Source organism: Zootermopsis nevadensis, unplaced genomic scaffold (assembly GCF_977971745.1).
Source record: "Zootermopsis nevadensis isolate Lab colony 2312 unplaced genomic scaffold, Znev_1.0 Znev_ptg000030l, whole genome shotgun sequence".
Lineage (NCBI taxonomy): Eukaryota > Metazoa > Arthropoda > Insecta > Blattodea > Termopsidae > Zootermopsis > Zootermopsis nevadensis.
In genome coordinates this window covers 17,555,920-17,576,450 of record NW_028259162.1, presented here as the reverse complement: position 1 = coordinate 17,576,450, position 20,531 = coordinate 17,555,920, and the positions used below count along the sequence as shown (strand labels likewise).

The window sequence follows — 20,531 nt, the reverse complement described above, 5'->3', positions numbered from 1 at the left end:
CAGACGTATGGATAAGACGACCTTGAGAGTGCTTGAAAATTTTCCATTCTGTAATGCAGGCTCTAACAGATGCTGATTTATAAGATAGAGCGTTCAGGCGGTCGAGGGTGCCATCTACCAAGAAGTGCAATGTAGGTTTCGTGGACTGGGTCGATATTTCAGTTGCCGATCGATAAGAGCAAGGCTCCAGTGTATGATCTGAGGTTCTAGCGGTGGTCAGTGAAGATTTATTTTCTGGGTTGTAGAACGTTTATTCTGGTAACAAATTACCAACATTTCAGAGGTCGCTAATGATGGAGGCAGACTACACGGTACTACAACTAAAGACGGCCATTACACATGTGACGATAACTAATGGAATTTTTTTACATTTGTTGTTGGTATGATTATACAAAATGAGAAATATTGGTGCTAAATCTACGTGCATGAACCGCTACGTAACAGAAGGTTGGAAATTGATCAATCAGAAAATGAGGGTTTTATTTTCATTATTCTGCCCCCAAACGTTTGATGCACAGACCATCCATTTGAGGCTTACATATTTACATTTTTGGTGAAAAAGGCAGTCGCATCCAAGATATGCCGTGTTTCCCCTTCGCGTCACGATGTTGGTTAAACGCATACGTGCATCACCACTGCCACCGTAAAGAAAACACGAAATGTTGCAGACATCCTGAATAGTGGTGAAGTAGCCGACCTTAGACTTTCTTAGGTAAGTACCTGGAAAAAAAAATACTAATTGAAATGTATAGTAACTGAAGAACCAAATTATGAAGGAATAGTTCGTTAGTTAAATATGTCGGTATACTAGACTAGCTTCAACCTAGAACTGAGATAAACTAAGAGAAACCTGGGTTGAGTCGAATCAAATTTGTAAGTTCGCTTATCAATCTACTCTCTGTATGTCCTAATTGTGTTATCTTGAGGGTTTGTATCTGGGTTAATAGACCGGCCATCTAACTTTTCTTATTTTATTCTATGCGTCCGTAATTAGACCACGACATAATATCCGGTACTGGATCGTATCCCAAACCAGTTCACATTATTATTTCCCAGAATCCAGTTCCCCTTGGTCTACCTACAAGTTTCCGTTTAGTGCGCATGACTTGCTTTTATAAAGGCCGTGAATGTGTCGGTTCTGGGTTGTGACGTGTTTTGGAGTTAAAGCGAGTCCCTTCAAACTTGAAATAGCGGCGATGCATTCTTCCCCTGCAGCTGCTGTGTGTCTACAAAGAATGCGCGCGCTGCCTTGTACTCATTCCCCTCAATGTCTTTGGAATACATGTGTGATTTTCAGTCTCCAGACGAATGCATGAACTGTACTTTGAATTTAATTCCACGGACCTGACAGAGGTTTGAAGACACTCGATAAGCGTTACTCTCAGTGTGTCTTTTTTAGCTTGTATTTCTTGAGGTGTAAATTATACCGAAAAGGAAAATAGTTTTTTTCACTAACGGTACTATCGACTCCCAAAGTCTTAATAACAGATAATTGTCCTCATTGTGGTAATGTGAACTAAGTATTGGTTAAAGGACCACCAAGGCAGTAAGATTTATTCCGGGTTGTAGCGCCGTGTAGACTGGCGATGAGTCATCGCCCTGATAATGGAGGCAGGAAGAAATTTGAAACGTTAGTAAACTTCTAACAGACTTCAAGGCCTTTCAAAGGAGGAAACGGAATTATCTATCTTTCTTGCGTTTGTAAAGAACCCCTCATCCAACATTATCTTATGGCGCCTACCTGTCGAAACCTAACGGTGGCTCTAAGTCCAGGCGTACTACGGTCTATTATGTTATTTTTCCTACAGCTTGCGGGTCATAAGAAGACCCAGAAAAGGAACTTCTACCTACGGTAATACTCAAAATGTTATTAAATAGTACGACCTTTATATTTTTTTTAAAAACAGTACAGTCAGTTCTGAATTTGGGTTTCTGAAAAAATTCCGCCTGATATAAAAATATTCTTCTAAAAAAATTTATTCAACAGAAACAAACCGCATCTCTATTAATATGTACAAGTACCACTTTTTGGAAATAAGCCATGTCAAATCACATCCGCCATTGTACCGTATCCGAACTGCTTGGTGAATAAACTTCCGGTGGAACTGACTCTGAAGATAAAGTGTTGCAATCGTAAGAGTAAAATAAATAAATAAATTCAGAGGTTTTGACAGGTATTAAACAAGCAGGGTCCTTGGTTAGAAGCAAACAGTACTCTCAGCTAATAAAGAAATTTTCCGTCTTTTATGGAACTTTTAGATTCACTGCCATGTTCACATGAACCCTTCATTGGCCACATCCAGCGACCCTACTTCCGGAAGACTCATTTAATATTATCCTCCCATCTACATCAAAGGTGAAACTTGTCTTTGTACTTAATTAAACACCGTACCATGACTATAACCTCGGTATAGTCGGCGCAGTAGTTTTTGACCAGTGGAATTTTCAAGGGGAAGGCTAGGAGCGAGTCTCTTTTGCGATAGTATAAGGGTCTATTTATATAGGAACGTAAAGGTAACGACACGAGCCCTTGACGATTTTTCAGAAAATATTATTCAACGTTTTTCAATGGAACTGTTTATATTGACTCCGAGCTCGTCCGTTCCACGAACGAGTCTCGCCCAACTTACGTCTCCAACGATATTTTTCCTAAACAGTTCAGTTTAAAAACGTTGAATAATATTTTCTGAAAAATCGTTAAGGGCTCGTGTCGTTATCTTTACGTTCCTATATAAATAGACCTTTATGCTGACTGCACCGAGGAGCTTATCGGACTGAGCGCCCAAACAAAAGAAATGCACTGACCGTGCCACGTCAGGTACACAGACTAGGCCCGTCCGCCAGCTTCTCCACCGGTCACTGTGTCGACTATACGTGATGGAGAAGAGCAAATAAAATATACACAGTTATAAGAGGAAGAAGGAAATAACTCTGATTACATAAGCGATTTCGTAATAAAGTTCGTACTGTAATGCGTTTTGTTTTTATAGGTAAGTTGGAATTGTGGTTATGTTTATTTGCGCGTTTGTTCTCTCATGGCTCAAGAAAGGATGCAGGAAGCGATTTCATTGGAAGGAAGCCAGCCAATACAATACGTCCGGAGGAAACTATAAGTACTGTTGCACTTGTATTAATTTTACAATTTCCAAGGATGGCCAAAAGTCGTTGTGGGATGATGTAGGAACATTTTAATTGCAAAATAACGTAGAACTGATATCAATACAAGTGTTAAGGGTATTAACAGTTATAACACCACTATCCATTAACTGGATTCAAGTATTACGATGTTGTCGTTTGAATTATTCCCTCAGCGAAAGAAACCAACGTTTCAAGCCCATTGTTAAGTAGCCTAAAATTCGAAAGCCCTTCTTGGGGGTTTCAAACTTACCAGCCATATCCTCATATCTTTTCCATTCCATCCGCTATAGGAACCGCCCAGAGGTAGGTCAAGGAGGGGGGGGGGGGGGGAGGTCTGTTGTTGAAACTGCAAAACAAATGACGACTGTCGTCCATTTCCGTCCTCTGCTAAAGTACTTACAGAATATACAGCTGCTTCCAGAAAACAAGTCGAATGGAATATACACACAGAATACAACAATGCGGCTTTATAATAAGCGGTATAATTCTAACTGGGACCTACAGTCAAGGATGTACAAAGTTTGATCAGCGAGTCTGCTGCCATCTGATTCAAATGGAATACACTATAACAATACTACAAACAGATTTCAATAATAATTTTTAATAAAATGATTAATTAATACTCAGTTGAAACAAACATAATTTTCACGAAAAAGCGATAAATTTATTACCGAATAATACAAAGCATCTTTCGTGTATTTGTCTTTACTTACGGCTTATTTAAACACGCCAGTAGCTCAGACCACATCAGGTTTATGAAAATTGAATTAGAAAATTAATGTAGGGAAGTAGTCGTGGCCTAATTTAAGGTGATGCCCGGAATTTACCTGAAGCGACCGATAAAATCACGAGAACCACAATCAGGACAACGAATCTTCTGGCCGAGATTTAAGCCCGAGACCTCCAAGAATACGAAGCAGAACAGATTCATACATATATTTATTCTTCAAGTCTATACACAAACTATATTAATATTGATGTTAAAAATTAAAATTGATATAAATATTTCGCGCTATTCATCGTTTCCAAACAGGACGTACCTTTAAACAAAGACACAAAGAACACATAACAGCCATCAAACATAATAAGGATTACTCAGCTTATGCAAAACGTATATTAAACACGGGGCACACATATGGGGGAATCGAACAAACATTGGACATTACAAAGATCTTGCAAAATAGACGACATAGAGAAACTATAGAAAAATACTATATACAACGTACACACAAACAAAATATTGCGCTAAACGACAACAACCCATATTTAAATAATCCTATATTTAACACAATCCAGGTTATTGACCCAACCCCCTAACACCATTTCTACCTATATATACGACCCACATCAGTACACCAAACCAGTCTATGAACTGACATTCACCTGATCAGGCCTGACCAGCCGAGGACACACGACACATCAAACTCTTGGTATGTTATTGTGTTTCTATGTTTATAGTGAATTTTTATAACAATATCCAAACTCATTTACATAAAAATAATATTAATAACGTTAATATATTGTTGATAATTTCACAGAAATAAGGAACAAATAACACAATACGCCACATAATATGCAAAAGAATCAGAAGAAAAAAGGAACATCCACAACTACAACCTACAATCTACAAATACTGAAAAGCGTGCATTAGAAATATTGAATAGTTTTAAAAATAAAACCTGAAGATGATGTTGAGACATCGAAACATGTTGTAATATATAGCGCAAATTGTAACATCGAGGAAACGATGAATAGCGCGAAATATTTATATCAATTTTAATTTTTAACATCAATATTAATATAGTTTGTGTATAGACTTGAAGAATAAATATATGTATGAATTGAAAACACAAACATGACGCATCTAAACTATAAACAGAATAGATTGTTGCTTCAGGGTAGTTTTCAGACCTGCCAACATTATATGCAAAATTTTAAATTTTAGAATTAGTTTAAAAAAAAAACAAGAAGGAATACGCATTTGATGTGCACAGAAAACATGACGCGAAAGTATATCATTTATGACATATTTTACATAATTGATTAGCACAAAAGTGAGAGTTTTGATTTTTAGGCTAAAAATAAAAAAAATATTGATTTGACGCAACAACCTCACAACCTAGATTCCTAAGAAACTTTTAATTTCATCCTGCCATCTATGAAAAGTGGTGAGAACCTGAATTATTTACCTTAAGCCGTTAAGACCAGGCTTCGTACTCTCTAAGCTAAAAACATCGTCCCTGTCCCCGAACACCAGGATTAAATTATATTGTTTCAATTTCTACGTACCTATTAATTTCTATTATTTTCAAAAATCTGAATGAAACACGCACAAGAATGGTACCTGACAGTTTTTTTATCATTCAATGACCCCAAATTTTGGAAAACATAGAATCTTCCTTATCACAAACCAACCAAAGGTCGACCGTTCAAGGACAAACTTCAAGATTCATTCCAGTACCTATAAGTCAGAAGTTACCTCTTTATGATCCTTGCCAACATAAATTTTGTACACACCTCATATTTCCCAATACACAGCCGTTCAGTCTCCAAGCGTAATCACCCTGTCAATATTAGACAAAGACCAACTAGAATTTTTATATAAAAAAAAAGAGTTGGACTACCAGTATTTTGAGGTTACGTCCGACAATTTTATAGATTTTTAATATATTGAACTAAAAACTGGCTATCACCAGAAAGGAGCACTGGATGAAGAAGTCTAAAATATCTCCTGTTCCATGTTCTTAAATTTCAGGTCTTCCGTAAACAAGAACACAGATATTTTTTTTAATCTCATAAGCCTAACTGGTCTTGTTCATTTCCGCCATTGCTTACAGGCATACACATCTTACAGCTGAATGTGACACTAAATGTGTACATAAATCATGCAGGATATAAAATACGCCTCCAAAATCCGATCAGTAGTTTCTGAGACGAAAGTTGCGGGTGGACAGTCGTGCCAACCTCAGTTTTATAAATAATGTGTAAAGGACGCTTAAAACGACCAGTTTTGTGTGATTCGAGTCACTTAACACGGGAGACTTCCGTTTCACAAATTGTATCTAATTTAATCGATTTCGTAGAACTAGGGCGGTCTGTATGGTTCCTAAAATACATATTGTTGGCATGAATCATTGAATGAGACGGCAAGCATGCCATGCATAGCCTGACCTTGATTGATTTATTCAGTGGTACTCAGCAGTTATTCAACGACACGGAGAAAAAAGCTACTTACGTGGTTCTAACAAAACGGCTTCTAAGTCGGAAATTAGGAGACAATTAGCTTACACGTTTCTTCACACGCCAATATTTTGAATGCTAGTCACATTTTGAAAGCGTTATGAACTGACTGTTGTTAAAAAGTCAAACATTCCAAGAAATGTACTTCGGTACTACCTAACTATTGACATAGCTATATGTGAACAATAGGCTTTAGTTTCTTTCTGTATAAAATAAGTTGTCGTACTATAAAGCTAAATTCTACAATCCAAGCATTGTTCTACGATCTCTTTTACATTCTAAGGAACAGTTGTCGGTACTTCGTATCGCCACAAAAGACCATTGATTCCCGTTAAACAACTGACGATCTTAAACGAGTCTATAAATGACGCAAGATAAACAACGGAAGGAACTGCCTTCTAAAGCCCAATAGAAATAATTCGAGAAACTGACCAACTCACGGATCCTGACTTTTGATCCAGATTTCGTGTCGTCGACAACCAACCACTTCTAATTATTCTACAGCTCGTACTGTTGCAACGCTGTGGCAGATTTGGCTACAGCGATCTGAAAGGAAATACATTTCAGAGTTATTCACGCATTTTTGTGTGTGTGTTTTCAGGGTGAATGTTAAAAGCCTTCTAAATTTGTTACGCAGTCCCACACAACGTCTCTTGTGCCAGTCTTCTTTCAATTGTTTCGTGTAGAAATACAGCGCATTAAACGGTTAAATGCCAGTTGCTTGTTTGGACAATTCGCGAAAACATTCTAACGAAGTACAGTCACGCTCAGAAATTGTGTGGAACAAGGCACGGGATGAAGAATAAGAAAACAAATCAAGACGGCTTTTTCTGGCACGTATAATCCAAGGTCACCAACTCGCACACTTGCTGTAGTACGAAATAAATATTCGTTGAAAGGTTGGATAAATCTCTGAACCTGCCATAACAATGAAATAAATATCACAAGGATGTGGATTGTTACAGCTATTTTCACTTGAACTATTACGCAGATAAGATATTGATTTCAAAACCTAATGAATTACAGATTTCAGCATATCGCTTAAATACACATACAATTTGTAAATCAATATAACTTAAAACTATCAAAAACAAAACCAGAAGCAATGGTAATCTGTGGCTAAAAATAGTAACAAAGGAAAAACCATCAAACAATTATACTCAGAGAAATCAAATAATTAAGAGAAAGACGTGTAGAAGGAATGTTTACCAGTTGCTGAAGTAAAGCTGTTCTGTTACATGAAATGGGGGCTCTTGTAGGGAGAGGCAGTGCAGCTGCTAATCATCCTTGACCTTGGCACCAGATGGGGTTAGTGGTCAACATCATGACCTTGGAAAAGGATCTCCAGTAACCGCGGAGTAAGAGACTGGGTGGATGTAGAGGTTAGAAGAGAAATTCTTTGCCCATTCCAGGGATCAAACCACAATTTTCCAATCCACTGTCAGCCACGATGCCCACTGGCTTTTCCAAAAAGAAATGAAAAGACCGATACTTAGATGGGATTTGATGGAAATGGAAAACCTAAAATCCAATTAGTTCAAGAACAAAAACAAACTGACGTACATGTGTTTGCATTTATGAGTTGATGCGGTGGTCATAACTGGTTCATAACAACTAGCTGTCAGCAAATACATCAGTCCTATTTCAAGTTAGTCATACTATTACAACATATCCATAGTTGTCAGAAAACAATATTATTATTATTATTATTCAGTGTTCTGTCTGATGACAGGTCCATTATTCTGACCAAAAAGAGCTCTCCAGTTTTCCCTATTCTCAGCTTCTCGTTTTAAATCCTGGAAATTCATCTTCTTTCCTTCTTTTAGATCGTCGGTTAGCTGTGTCAGTCTTCATCCCAGTCCTCGCTTTCCTTCAACCTGGCCTTCGATGATATCACTCAGTAACCCATTCCTTCCCATAATATGTCACAGCCAGTTAGCTTTCCTTCGTGTAATCGCCTGCAGAATGCTTCTTTGCTCGTTGACTCTCCTCAATACTTCTTCGTTGGTCACTCGATCCGTCCACCTGATCTTCTCTATTCTTCTCCAACACCACATTTCAAAACTCTCCAGGTATTTCTGTTCCTTCTTCCTGAGTGTCCAAGTCTCTGCTCCATATGTAACACTTCACTAGTTTCTTCTTCATCTCCAAGCCCAACTTGCTAGTGAGAAGTATCCTCTTCTTGACGAAAGCTGCCTTGGCCATGGCTATCCTTGCTTTTACTTCCTTGGTGCAAAAATTAAATTAAGGTAACATAACCATTAATTATCAAGTATTTTCTACACAAGATGAAAACATACGAGTCAGTTTCTACAGCCTCGTTTAACAAATAATGTGCACCATGAAAAGGAATAGGAGACAAAGATAGGGTGACGCTAGTAGACACAGCGGTTATTCAACCGAGCAAATGTTCAATGCGCATGCCTACGAGAACAACCTCAAGAATGAAGGCGACAAAGGATCAGATGAAAATCCTGAATGGTGAAGCCTGTTGAAATCTGCCATGCTGGTAATCCTGGTACACTGAGGGGACTTCTCAAATATTTCCTTCCTGTTTACTGGCAGTCTGCGAAGAAGATTTGGATGTCAGACCAAACATTCACTGAAAGGTTCAACGATAACTGTACTATGAACTAAAAGTCGAAGTATATGGACTTTTTGCTTGTTGCAAAGTTCTTGTGGTCTTCTTCCTGTGATAGAGACGTTACAGAAACACATAAAATTGTCTTTTTGCTTCTCAATATAATTCCACTTCTACAGTCAATGGACTTAGGAGTGATTGCTATATCTGAAGCTTATTCGCTTGGCTAATGATAAAAATAAAGCTACTGAGAAGGAATTTTGGAAATCCTTCAACATCAAAAATGCACACAGACATCACAGCTGAAGCCTGGGCTGAAATGTGACTGACGTGTGGAAAAAATTGCTTCCTCATTCTGTTCATGATTTTCAAGAGTTTGATGAATAAATTTTAAAAAAACTGCAATGGTTAAAGAAGTTCGTTTTGATGAAGTGAAGGAGGCAGACGCAATCGAGTACTTGGAGTCACACGAACAGCTGTCAAATGATGCAATGAAATATAGTCATAAAAATAATTTAATTACAAATATGTTGATCAAATTTGGTTACTGAAATGCAATTATGAGAAATCTGTCTGACTAATAAAATTTCACCAAATACAAGAATTTTCTATTATGCAAGTAATGTGTAAGATGGGAAATACCTGTACTGTACATGGAAATATTATTAATTGTGAACTTTGAAAAAAAAAAATCTGGTAGATTAGTAATCACATATAATGCTAAGTTGCTGTTGTAAACAGATGCCCCAATTATTTTATAAAATAATCAATATTATTTTAACACAGGTTAAGTATTAAATAACTGTATTTTTGCCCATATTTAATTCACAAGTTAACAAGTGATACATTGGCTTTACGTGGTTTTCAGTACAGCTGTCACTACTTTCATAATTTTAAGTTCAATGACAGATATTTATGTTTCCTTAATTTCATCAACTCCAATGGCCTCTATGTAAGATTTAAAAAATTTACGTATTAATAATTTCAACAGTCATGTTTATTTATGAACTACATTGTAGATACTTTGTTTCAGTGATAATCACAGTTGTTAATAATTTTTATTGTAATGTAACAACAACAACAAACAGCCAATATAAGACTCAGTGTTCAATTTATACAGAAGTAAAGTCGAGGGATTTTTGATTATGTGATGCTGACATATAATACCAGACAGATATCACACTCAAAATATAATTATTCACATCTGTACCTAATTTACAGCATTTGTGTTATATCCATATTAAAAAGTTTTACATATACCTGCACAGAAAAAGAAATATTAAATCTTTTTTTTTAGAGAATGAATATATTTTTTGAATGTATTCACTGATGATAAACAATCAACATCTTGTTTTACAAACAGTAATACATGAAGATTCAATATTTATATATCTGTACATTTAAATAAATTAAATATATTAAACAATCAAGATGAACAACTTGTAGCTCAGAAAATACACACATAAAATGAAGTAACTCACCTGAATTGACACAGAATCTGACAAGATATCTATCTAAGATTTGTGGTTTTCGCAGCGGTGAGTATGAAGATTTCCGTCTTCTGTGTTGTTGCGCTGTGTAGTCTGGTCGATGTTAACCAACGTTTCAGAGGTCATACTGCCTCCGTCATCAGGGCGATGAATACGCCAATAAACCTTGTGGCCTAATGAGCCATCAGGTTCGACATAGATATCCACCGGAAACCTGATGGCTCATTAGGCCACAAGGTTTATTGGCATATTCATCGCCCTGATGACGGAGGCAGTATGGCCTCTGAAACATTGGTTAACATCGACCAGACTACACAGCGCAACAACACAGAAGACAGAAATCTTCAAGATATCTAACCATATTACAAGTATATGAATATACATATGATGGGGACATATTTACATTGTGCTGTCATAGACATTACATCTTCAGGAACAAGATAAACTCCTATGAGGGCCTTCATCACTAACATTCAATGCTACACAGGTACCAGATGAAATGCATAATAAATTGTGAAAATATTCGTATTTAATTGAAAGAAACATCGTTATTGTGTTCCATTTATCACATATTTCTTCAAGTGCAATGGAATAACCTGTGAAGGTAATTATACAGTATAATATATTTTAAACTTTGGATACCAAGTCTTCATACATTCTCTTCCTTCCATATTTCTATAAAATATGTTAATAATATTTTTAGAATTTTAGTGCTTGTGAATAACATTTTATTTACAAGTTAAAAATTAGACTATTCCTATGCCATCACTATTTCTACTCAGAGCTCCTACAATCCCACAGCTTCAAATTTGTGCGCGCTTTGCATGACGGAGGGGGCGGAAGTAGACATTTGTTTTTGAAATGTTACAACTGGTAATTTACTAATGATTTTTATATTTAACTTTAGGTAATAAATAAACTTTAATATTCAACACAAACTATCTTATTTATTTTCAAAGCATGGGGATCTTTTTGTAAGACAGCCTGGAAAGTTACAATCAACAAGACAAGATTTTTCTTCCCTGATTTTATTTGGAGTAGAAAAATGAAGGGCATAGATAGTCACTTTCACAGCTGTAAATACAATTCTTTAGAGTACTACAGTTATAGAGATTGAATATTAAACAATATCAGTACTCAGATAATTCCAGAAAACATTAATTGAATTTTGCAAGTTTAATTTTGAATTATCATCATACATAATTTTAATTATGCAAGTTAACTTGTTAGCATTAATCTTTAAATGTATGGTTATGGGACTGAATTTTAAAACAATTTAAGATAATAAGTCACTGTAGATCAGCACTTTAACAATACCTTAAGATACAATTCCCATCGAAAATTTTGAATTTTTAAAACAAATATAATTTTTATCATAATTATGTTAAAAGAATATTAAATGATCTCAGATATTTACATATTTCAGAAGAAAGTGTTGTACCTGTTTGTACATAAATAAATCTGAATTTCTATTAATATAATATAATGAAATGTGTAGATCACACAGTTAATAATTATTACTTTACTTACTTTAAGACAGAAATACCAGCTATATTTATTACCTGCAGACTATTTACAACAGAGAAGAAGCATCAGAATGAAAAATACATTCATTGCATACTTTACACATATAAAATACTAATATCATGGTATGGAAATGTTACTCATATCTTAACGTTAATTTTTTCGTCTGCAGTCATCCATTTTAAGGATACATTAAATGTTATCTGAGAACACATCATTACAGGTATTTGTACATTTAGCATATGGTCAGACAGTCTTCCAGCTCAGTCGAGGAAGACAAGATTCTCAACTACCACTGCAGGTACTCTAGTTTTGTGTGGGTAGGAACGATACAAGTATACAGGAATATTATTCAAAATGTGTATCAACTTTCAGTTTAACAGGACAGTAGTAAGAACATGAATTAAACAACATATTGTCACATTTTATGGAATGAATGTCCACATAACAGACAAAAATATCTCCATCTATGAAAACAGTATTTCCTCTTCTTGAGTTCGCAGTGTCACTCTAATCTTATTATTTTACACCTAATATTGAATATAAATACGGTTATCACTAAGTTCATTCTCACTACAATTTAGTGTTGATATTTTAAATATATGTGAAATGTTTTGAAGTTATATTTCCTGAAATAAAATTGCTGCAAACATTACTTACAATATTACACATAAATTCAGTTTCACGAAAATTATCCTAAACAACACACAAGATCTTTTAAGAAAGCGAATTTAAAGTTTTGTGGATTATAAATCATTTTTAAACACGCAGTATTTATAAATGACTCAGAAGAAACTTACCTCAACAATCTTGTAATGATGTGAGTGGTGATGTGTATACATACACCTTAAACTTATTTATTCACTGTTTTTTTTTATTTGATAGCTTATCTAACGAATTAAAATATATTACTGTATCTTGTGAATCAAAGCAATTTCCATTTTATTGAAATGAACTTCATGACAGAAAATCGGAAGGTCAAGACTGGAACTATACAAAGTAACAAGTACTTACTGACATCAAAATCTGAAAATTAAAAAGATGTTGAGCCAGTTCCATCCAAGTCCAACAAACATGACTCCCTCCATAAGACAAATTTCAGTGTCATTCTCCTATCGCTTCTATCTTGTCATGACTGCTTTCCGAGATATTTCCCTTCTGAAATTATTATTTGTGAATGCGTTATACCAATACTATGTTGGACACTCTCCAATATCTGAGGTTTCAAGAGCTAGCTCTGTTCTCAGATCTTCAGAGGATTGTTTTATAGTGGCGGGTTTTCATACTTTTTATATTTTAAGATTTGTGGTGATGGTTGGGATAAAATATATTGTTTTTGTTTGAGGACCATGACATTAAAAATACATAGTGCATGAGGTTTTATTAAACACTAAACTTTAATGATTTAAAATACAGTCAAACCCTGATACTGTACTACTCCATATGACATCATTCTCAGTCTTAGAACAGAAATACCATATGTAATTTTGAAAGGAATTTTCTGGTAAAGTTCCACCTGTGGCAATACAAATGTACCATTAAGCATTATAATGAATTCAAAATGAATGCAAAACCATATTTTTCCAATGGCCCTGTAGACGACTCTCTGGAGTATTCAGTTGTGAAAACGCTGTGCACAAACTTCTGCGTTAACAAATTAAACATAATCAGGTTTTTTGGATCACTGTTGTAAATGGCAGCATTCCAAATATGGACATTACAGTAAATAAATCTGCTACTGGCAGGGGCATTTATTTGATAATGTAAATATAAAGAGAACAAGTTATGAACAGTAATAGGTAAATTCAAATAATTCTGGTAGAAGTTACAGATTCACCCCATTTTTCGCTGCTTAACAGGTCTGGTGGACTCTCCCACAATGAAAGAGTTTTCTGCCAATTTTTACTAATTAACACTCCAGTCTGCAGGCTAATTACAGTAAGGAAGTTAAAAAACACTGATACATTTGCATTTGTGTGATAGGGGGTAAAATATATTGTTAAATGTTGCTATAAAAAGGATGTGTAAGCCAGTAAAATACTGTCAACTATTTCTCCCTTTAATGGGTAAAAAACACCAGTCAGTGCCATGTTGGAAATATTCTCAGTAGGGCAAGAACAATTTAAAAATGGTAAGAAAATGTAAAAAAAATTAAAAATAAAGAGGCAAGAAGAAGATGATCATTTGAAATGGTTGAAGGTTGCAAAATTTAAAAATATTTAGGATGCAAATGGTTAATTGGATAGGGAAGTTGTATACAGACAACTGATGAAATGGTGCCGAGTTCTAGCTAAAGTGAAGTACGGACGTGTTTCCGCAGTGTGATTATGGGGGTTAGTATGAAAACGTGACGTACCTTCACTTTTGTGATGAAGTAAAGAAAGGAATGCACACTCTACAACAAAAATCAAGTATTTGAAATTTTCAAAGTCTCAAACTTGAAGTGTTTGTAAACTTATAGCTGGCGTCATAAATCCAGTCATTTGTAATCTTGAATTAGTCTATTTCTGGCTTTTCTGCGGTTTCCATTAATCATAATAGTTTATGCCAGGTGCCCATCAAACAGAGCCACCAACATGTCTGCCCAATTTAAAAAATAACTTACATTAATGATAATGACTTTCCTAAACCGTGTTAGTAGGTTTGAGGCACGGATGCTTGACTCTGTCTTTCTGTGTTATGCTGTCCTGTTAATATGTGTGCATAGTTCCAAGAATGGAGAGCCACAATAAAATAGAAAAAAGAATTAAAAGTAGATAACATAACAGACTAGCACAGGCAAATAAGATGCTTCACGTATTTACTTTTGATTTAATGCATATGTTGCATTCACACAAACGCTCGTCTAAACTGTACATATGCACATTATCGAGCTATGTTTAAAAATTTCCATGTGGAAATCATACCAAGAGCAAATTGGAAACAGACAATAATATATGTAGAATGTGATGCTGTAAAGCAAGTTTAGTCCAGTAACCTTTCATTAAAACAAAAACAATTAATGATCGGTATTATCATTAACATTATCAATGTATAATCTGTGCTGCATTAGCATGGCTAGAAATATAAGGAAGAATGTATTACTTTCATAATTCTATACTTCAAAATCACTGTCACTTTTTCACATATTTTCCATTATTTTAAAAGTGTTCTTTGATACTGAACTAATTGTTTTGACCGAAAACGGTCATAATGTGTTCCCTTGGCAAGAGATCACAAAACATTCAACATGCCCATCCACAGATGAAAACATAACAAGTGGACATCTCTGTGCTGTGACCCATTATTTTTAAAGATTTTAACATAACACTAGTGGATTATTTTATTATATTTTATTCTCTATTTTTAATCAGCAAACTTAAATAACTAACTAAAATAAGTAGATTTACATCAAAATTGTACAATAGTTAAAAATCAATGATCACTTGTAAAATGGTGAAAAGTGTCTTGAAAAAGTAACAGTGATAATGAAGTCAAAAATGTAACACTACATAATTTATTTTAAGTTTTCCTTGATTTGTTGTTCATCGGCCTGCTGATTTGAAGGTTATGTTTTCAAATCTGATCCATACAAACAATTTTACTTGCTAAAAACACACTTTAGAAGCGTCTTTGTTTTCTAAAATATACCATTTACTTTCACAGAATATGAGTTAGTATGTCAGCCCCTGTAAGAGCTGTTTTCAAGACCTGACATCTTTAATGAGATGTTCAGAATCCCTGAGCTTCAACCACGACAAAGTAATTATCCTATACCCTTCTTTCAAATAGTGACAATTGCAAAGTTCCTTTTAGTTTTAAGATGGCTGTCTTCTGGGTTTTAGTGTCGTGTAGCGATTAGTCATCACCTTGATGATGGAGGTGGCAAGGACCTCTGAAACGATGGTAAACTTCTACCAAATTACATGGCGCTACAACCCAGAAGTCACCGCCATGAGAACCTCAAATTCTACTACTTGATAGTTCTCTTTACCTATCAGTTTTAAGGTATGTAAAATGTATGAGGCCATTCGATCATTTAACGACGCTGTATTTGCTAATATGTCATTTAGGGTCGAATGAAATGACAGGTATCCATGGTGAACTAGAATGGGCAGGGAACAAGTATGTAGCGGTCTTGGCATGTTTCTAACCAATATCATAAAGATGATAGGACTGAGGACAACGACAAAAGACTCAAAATAGATTAACGTACACAGCCCTGATGTCAATTGATCCTCGATGCTGCATGAGATGGCTTGTTTGATGTGAGTGATGGAGTGCCATTAGTGTGTAACACAGACCTAGGCACTTTGGTATGACAACGCAAGAGCCGAATATGCGGACTGTCAAGCAGCGTCAGTAACAATCCAAATTTAAATAGTGACTCGTAATAATAGAAGTGGTCAATAAGTTTTTGGTGAGAATACAGTTCAGCACCCTATGATTAAAAGAAATTATATTCTTTCAACTTACAACTTGAAAACATGTGATCGACCAATATATTATGATAACAAATTCTAAATTACAGTTGGAGACTTAGTTTCTACAAGTAAGAATGTACCAATACAGACTGTTGTGAAATCTTTCATACTTTTTTGTCGCCAAGTATTTCAACAGAAGACTTCTTGTGCTGTTGACCAAGAAAACCAAACCACACGAGATTGAAAAATGACTTCAAAATCATGAAACGCTGTGTTTCTCTAAAGTTGGGAAAGGAGGTGCCATAAGAGCACCAATAAAATAGAAAACACAAAGATATGCTTTGAGGGGTTAAATTTCAACTTCTGTTTTTGAAATACAGTAAAACCTCTCTAACTTGGACACTTGCGGGTTCCACGATAATGTGTCCAACTTCCAGAGGTGTCCAGGATAGAGGGAAAGGGGAAAATCATCCTTTCAAATTGCGGTGTAATGACAATGTGGTAATTGTAGAGTATTATGGAGCCCTTCCCAAAATGGAAATTATTGATAAGAAAAATCAAAAGGGTATATTAAATTTTTACAAATTTTGTTTTCACTAAATTAAACTTGCATGGATGAGCTCGAAGGGACTGGCACCAATACTTTACGTTTACCGACAATCAATCTATTTACTTACATAATCTAACTACTGTAATTGCTGTTAACACTGTTTAACTCAGTTGCAAGCACAGTACAGTACAACCCCTCTACAACGCGGTTCGCTATACCGCGGTTCCAGATATAACGCGGGTACCTCATGTCCCCCACAGGGCAACAAAAGAGAAAAAAGTTCATCAATTATCCTTCACACAGAACTCAAAATTATTTTAAATGCAAGCCAAATTAATTATTTATTACTTTTTCCGTAAAAATCAATCGTAACATAGTTAAATAAATATGTATACTCTTAAATGGCGATAGTCTATTAATACTGTACGTACCGTACAGTACGTCCAGTACTTGTACCGATTTTTCTGATGCACTCCCGTAATAACGCGGTTTCTCTATAACGCGGGTTTACCCCTGTTCCCCGCGACCAGCGTTATAGTGGGACTGTACTGTACTGACAAAGTTAAAACTGTACCAGCAATACGTACTGTAGTCCAGTGAAGGGTTCAACAAAAGAATAACGATGCACTTTCACTGCATTCCAATGTCTCACACCTTCAACCATAAGCTAATCCTCAGGTAGAAGGCATTCATCAGTCAGAAATTCTAAACAACAAAATACTAACTGTAAACGTTTCCCATAAAAGCATCGAAGCTAAGTGCATGAGTGCACCTGTCCAACTTACAACAAAATGGGTGTCCAAGTTCCAGGATAAAGGGGTGTCCAATATATAGGGTATTGTGGACATGTAAAATTATAGGATATTCGCCGGTTCCAATTAAAAGTGTCCAGGATATAGGGGTGTCGAACTTGAGGGGTTTTACTGTATCTATATTCAAACAGCATTTTGGTATGAATGGGATACCTAATGTGTTAAACTGTGAAATATGGGCTGTGATACCCGATTTTTAAACATTAATTGAACTCAATTATTCGACAGACCATCAAGAGACTAGAGTGTAAGTGAGCCTGCGTAAAGTGAACATGATAAGTGAACTGGTGTCTTCCCAACTACGAGTAATTCACTTTAAATCCAATTACATGTGTTTAATAAAAGTTAAGTTGGAACAGCTCAGAAATATTGACTTGAAACGTGAATTCAAGATACGGCCCCAATTTCGATATATCCGAACACGATACTTTCAAGTTACGTTTTCAAATTTCTACGTCTTCTGACCAAGTCCTACCTTCGGAATATTGGACTGAGTTCAACGAGGACTCTGACTAAGATAGAAATATATCACAGATCGCTGAACTACATGTCAGACATTTCTTTTCTAGGGCAACCAAAACTGGGGGAGGGGGGGGGGGGACAACGAAAAAATCTGGTTTAAAGTGTCTCGATGAAGCTGATACATTCATTTCATTCCTTACTACAAGTTTTGTCGCTGTGTTTCTTCACACTTCCACGTATATTTCGAATACCTCGGGAGATCAGCTACGACTCACCTTATATTTTTAACAAATAAACGTCATTTTTTACAAGTCTTTACGTTTATATAATGAGACAACAAATATCCACCGACAGGAGAATCTCACTAGGTCTAACGCTCGTCTTTCCTATGTGCTAGATTCGACGACATTAAATTACTTTACAAGACAGAAGTAATAACATGCTCGTCGAGCTGGCAGAAATTCCAGACAGCGGGTCATTATTTTACAAACAAGTCCTTGAGTGTGGAGCAGAGAGACGTGTCGCACGTATCTGAGGCACCCGCTTCGTCCTCAACATCTTTGTTTCCAGAAAACCAAGACGACGTCTCCGGTCCTGCAGATCCAGTTACAGCCTTGCCGCTGTTTTTGGTGGGAGACTGCTTAGAATTCTGAGGCGAAGTACCGCCCGAACTGTCGTTCCCACTTCCTCGTCTGGCCAGGAAAACTTCAATGGCGCTGCCAAGAACTTGGGCGTCCACGACGGAGCCACTCTTCCCATCCCAGACAACTTTGTGATCTGGAGGCGATGAACTCTTTGACGGCGACGTCTTAAGTTGCTCTGATTCGGAAGGGGGCTTCGAGGAGTTGTCTGAACTCTGCACAACGCTTACATTTGGTTTGTCTTGTGACAGACTGACTACGACGGATGACTGTCCCTTGGGTGGATCCGATTTCTTCGGCTGGTGTCGTTTGACAAACCAGCTCGTCGGTCCTGCAATGCTGCATCTCCCAGTGTCCTGTTTCAACTTGACTCCTGTACCAAGCAGCATGGACACATCGAAGCTGTTAGATCGCAGGTTCTTCAGGCGACTTCTTTTCTGGTCTGCAGATGCTGTTGCGGAGATGCTGCTGCTGCTGTTTCTCTGTACCTCCTTCATTGACTCTTTGCCTTTGCCGGATGCTGGCACTCTGGGTGCAGTTTCCTCTTCGGGATCTTTGCTGATCTCTTGTGCCGAGGAAGCTAGAGAAGAAAGGATCGACATAAGATCTGTGTTGGAGCAGACGATACCCGTGGATGAAGATGGTTTCGGAGGCGCTGCTGAGGATGCAGATGCGGAAAGAGGGACTTGATCAGAAGCTCTTCGTTTTGGATGCTGTACCGGTTGCGTTGGGACGAAGTCCGAGTAACGACGCGATATGGGAGTCGTTGCGACGGTATCAGCTTTGGAGGAAGGTCCTGGGGATACCTGGTGATATCTCGTCGCAGAGGCAGACGTACCCGCAGTGCCGTCCAAAGGCTGGACCTCGCAGACTCTCTCTCGACTAGGAGTCTTCCACATCTTGAGACGAACCTTCCTGGCTGCCTTGATCTCCGCGATGTCGTCCATGATATCAAGCTGCAGATTAAAGTTACTGCCGCTGGTGCTGCCAGAAGCGCTGGGCGGCCGGGGAACGGACGAGGTTGAGTCGCGTCGGTTCGCGAGCACCCGTGTCGCCTGCATCGAGTTGGCCGGGAACGCCGCGATGGACTCTCGGCGTCCCCGGCCGAACAAGTTGGGGGTGACTGGTGCTCGCGAGATCGTGACAACGGAGTGGCGCCTGCCTCCAGGTGCGGGCGTCGGGGCGGACGACAGTGTCGCGAGGAAGGCGGCCTCCCTCACTGACGCTGCAGTTCTGCCCTCGGCGCCGTGTTCCGACAGGCGCCGCACCTGACTGGCCGTGATACCCGAGGCGCAGGACGGGGTAGGCAGAGAATGCTTCCTCATGTCGCGGTAGGGGGAGAGCAGCCCCGGGTGCGCCAGAGGTGGCGATGATTCTCTGCTCGACGCCTCCTCGTCATCCGTACCGCCGGACTCTTCCACAACGATGAGAGGTTCGGCAGGAGCCTGGGAAGGCAAGGGCGTGTACGATGCGCGTCTCATGCCGACCTGTGGACACAGAGCAACCTGTTGTATTTACGATGCAAAGAAGAGAATTTGTAAATATCAAAGATCGAAGCCTAGCACCCTCTGAATACAAGTCAGAAATACTTCCATTGAACTAAACATGTTTCCTTTTCAACGGAAATAGAGACTGTACAGTACGGCATGAGAGTCAGACCGCGTCTATTTAAAAGAATCTCTATTTTAAT

The 20,531-nt window shown here is 37.3% G+C and overlaps 1 protein-coding gene and 1 long non-coding RNA gene across 4 annotated transcripts in view; both read right to left on the bottom strand.

Annotated features, from left to right (window-relative positions):
- Positions 1-455: 455 nt before the first annotated feature.
- LOC110833767 (uncharacterized) lies at positions 456-7,651 on the bottom strand. The gene is made up of 3 exons (XR_002544324.2): positions 7,588-7,651; positions 6,811-6,924; positions 456-720 (listed from the first exon to the last, which is right to left on the bottom strand). It is a non-coding gene; the product is annotated as an uncharacterized LOC110833767 (long non-coding RNA).
- A 2,287-nt stretch (positions 7,652-9,938) lies between these two features.
- Positions 9,939-20,531, bottom strand: part of LOC110833757 (uncharacterized) — a 139,395-nt gene continuing 128,802 nt past the window's right edge. For all 3 annotated transcript variants that reach the window (XM_087358425.1, XM_087358426.1, XM_087358427.1), the window contains one exon: positions 9,939-20,328. In XM_087358425.1, the coding sequence (XP_087214551.1) occupies positions 18,679-20,322 (1,644 nt within the window). In that variant the 5' untranslated portion in view covers positions 20,323-20,328 and the 3' untranslated portion in view covers positions 9,939-18,678. The remainder of the gene's footprint in view (positions 20,329-20,531) is intronic.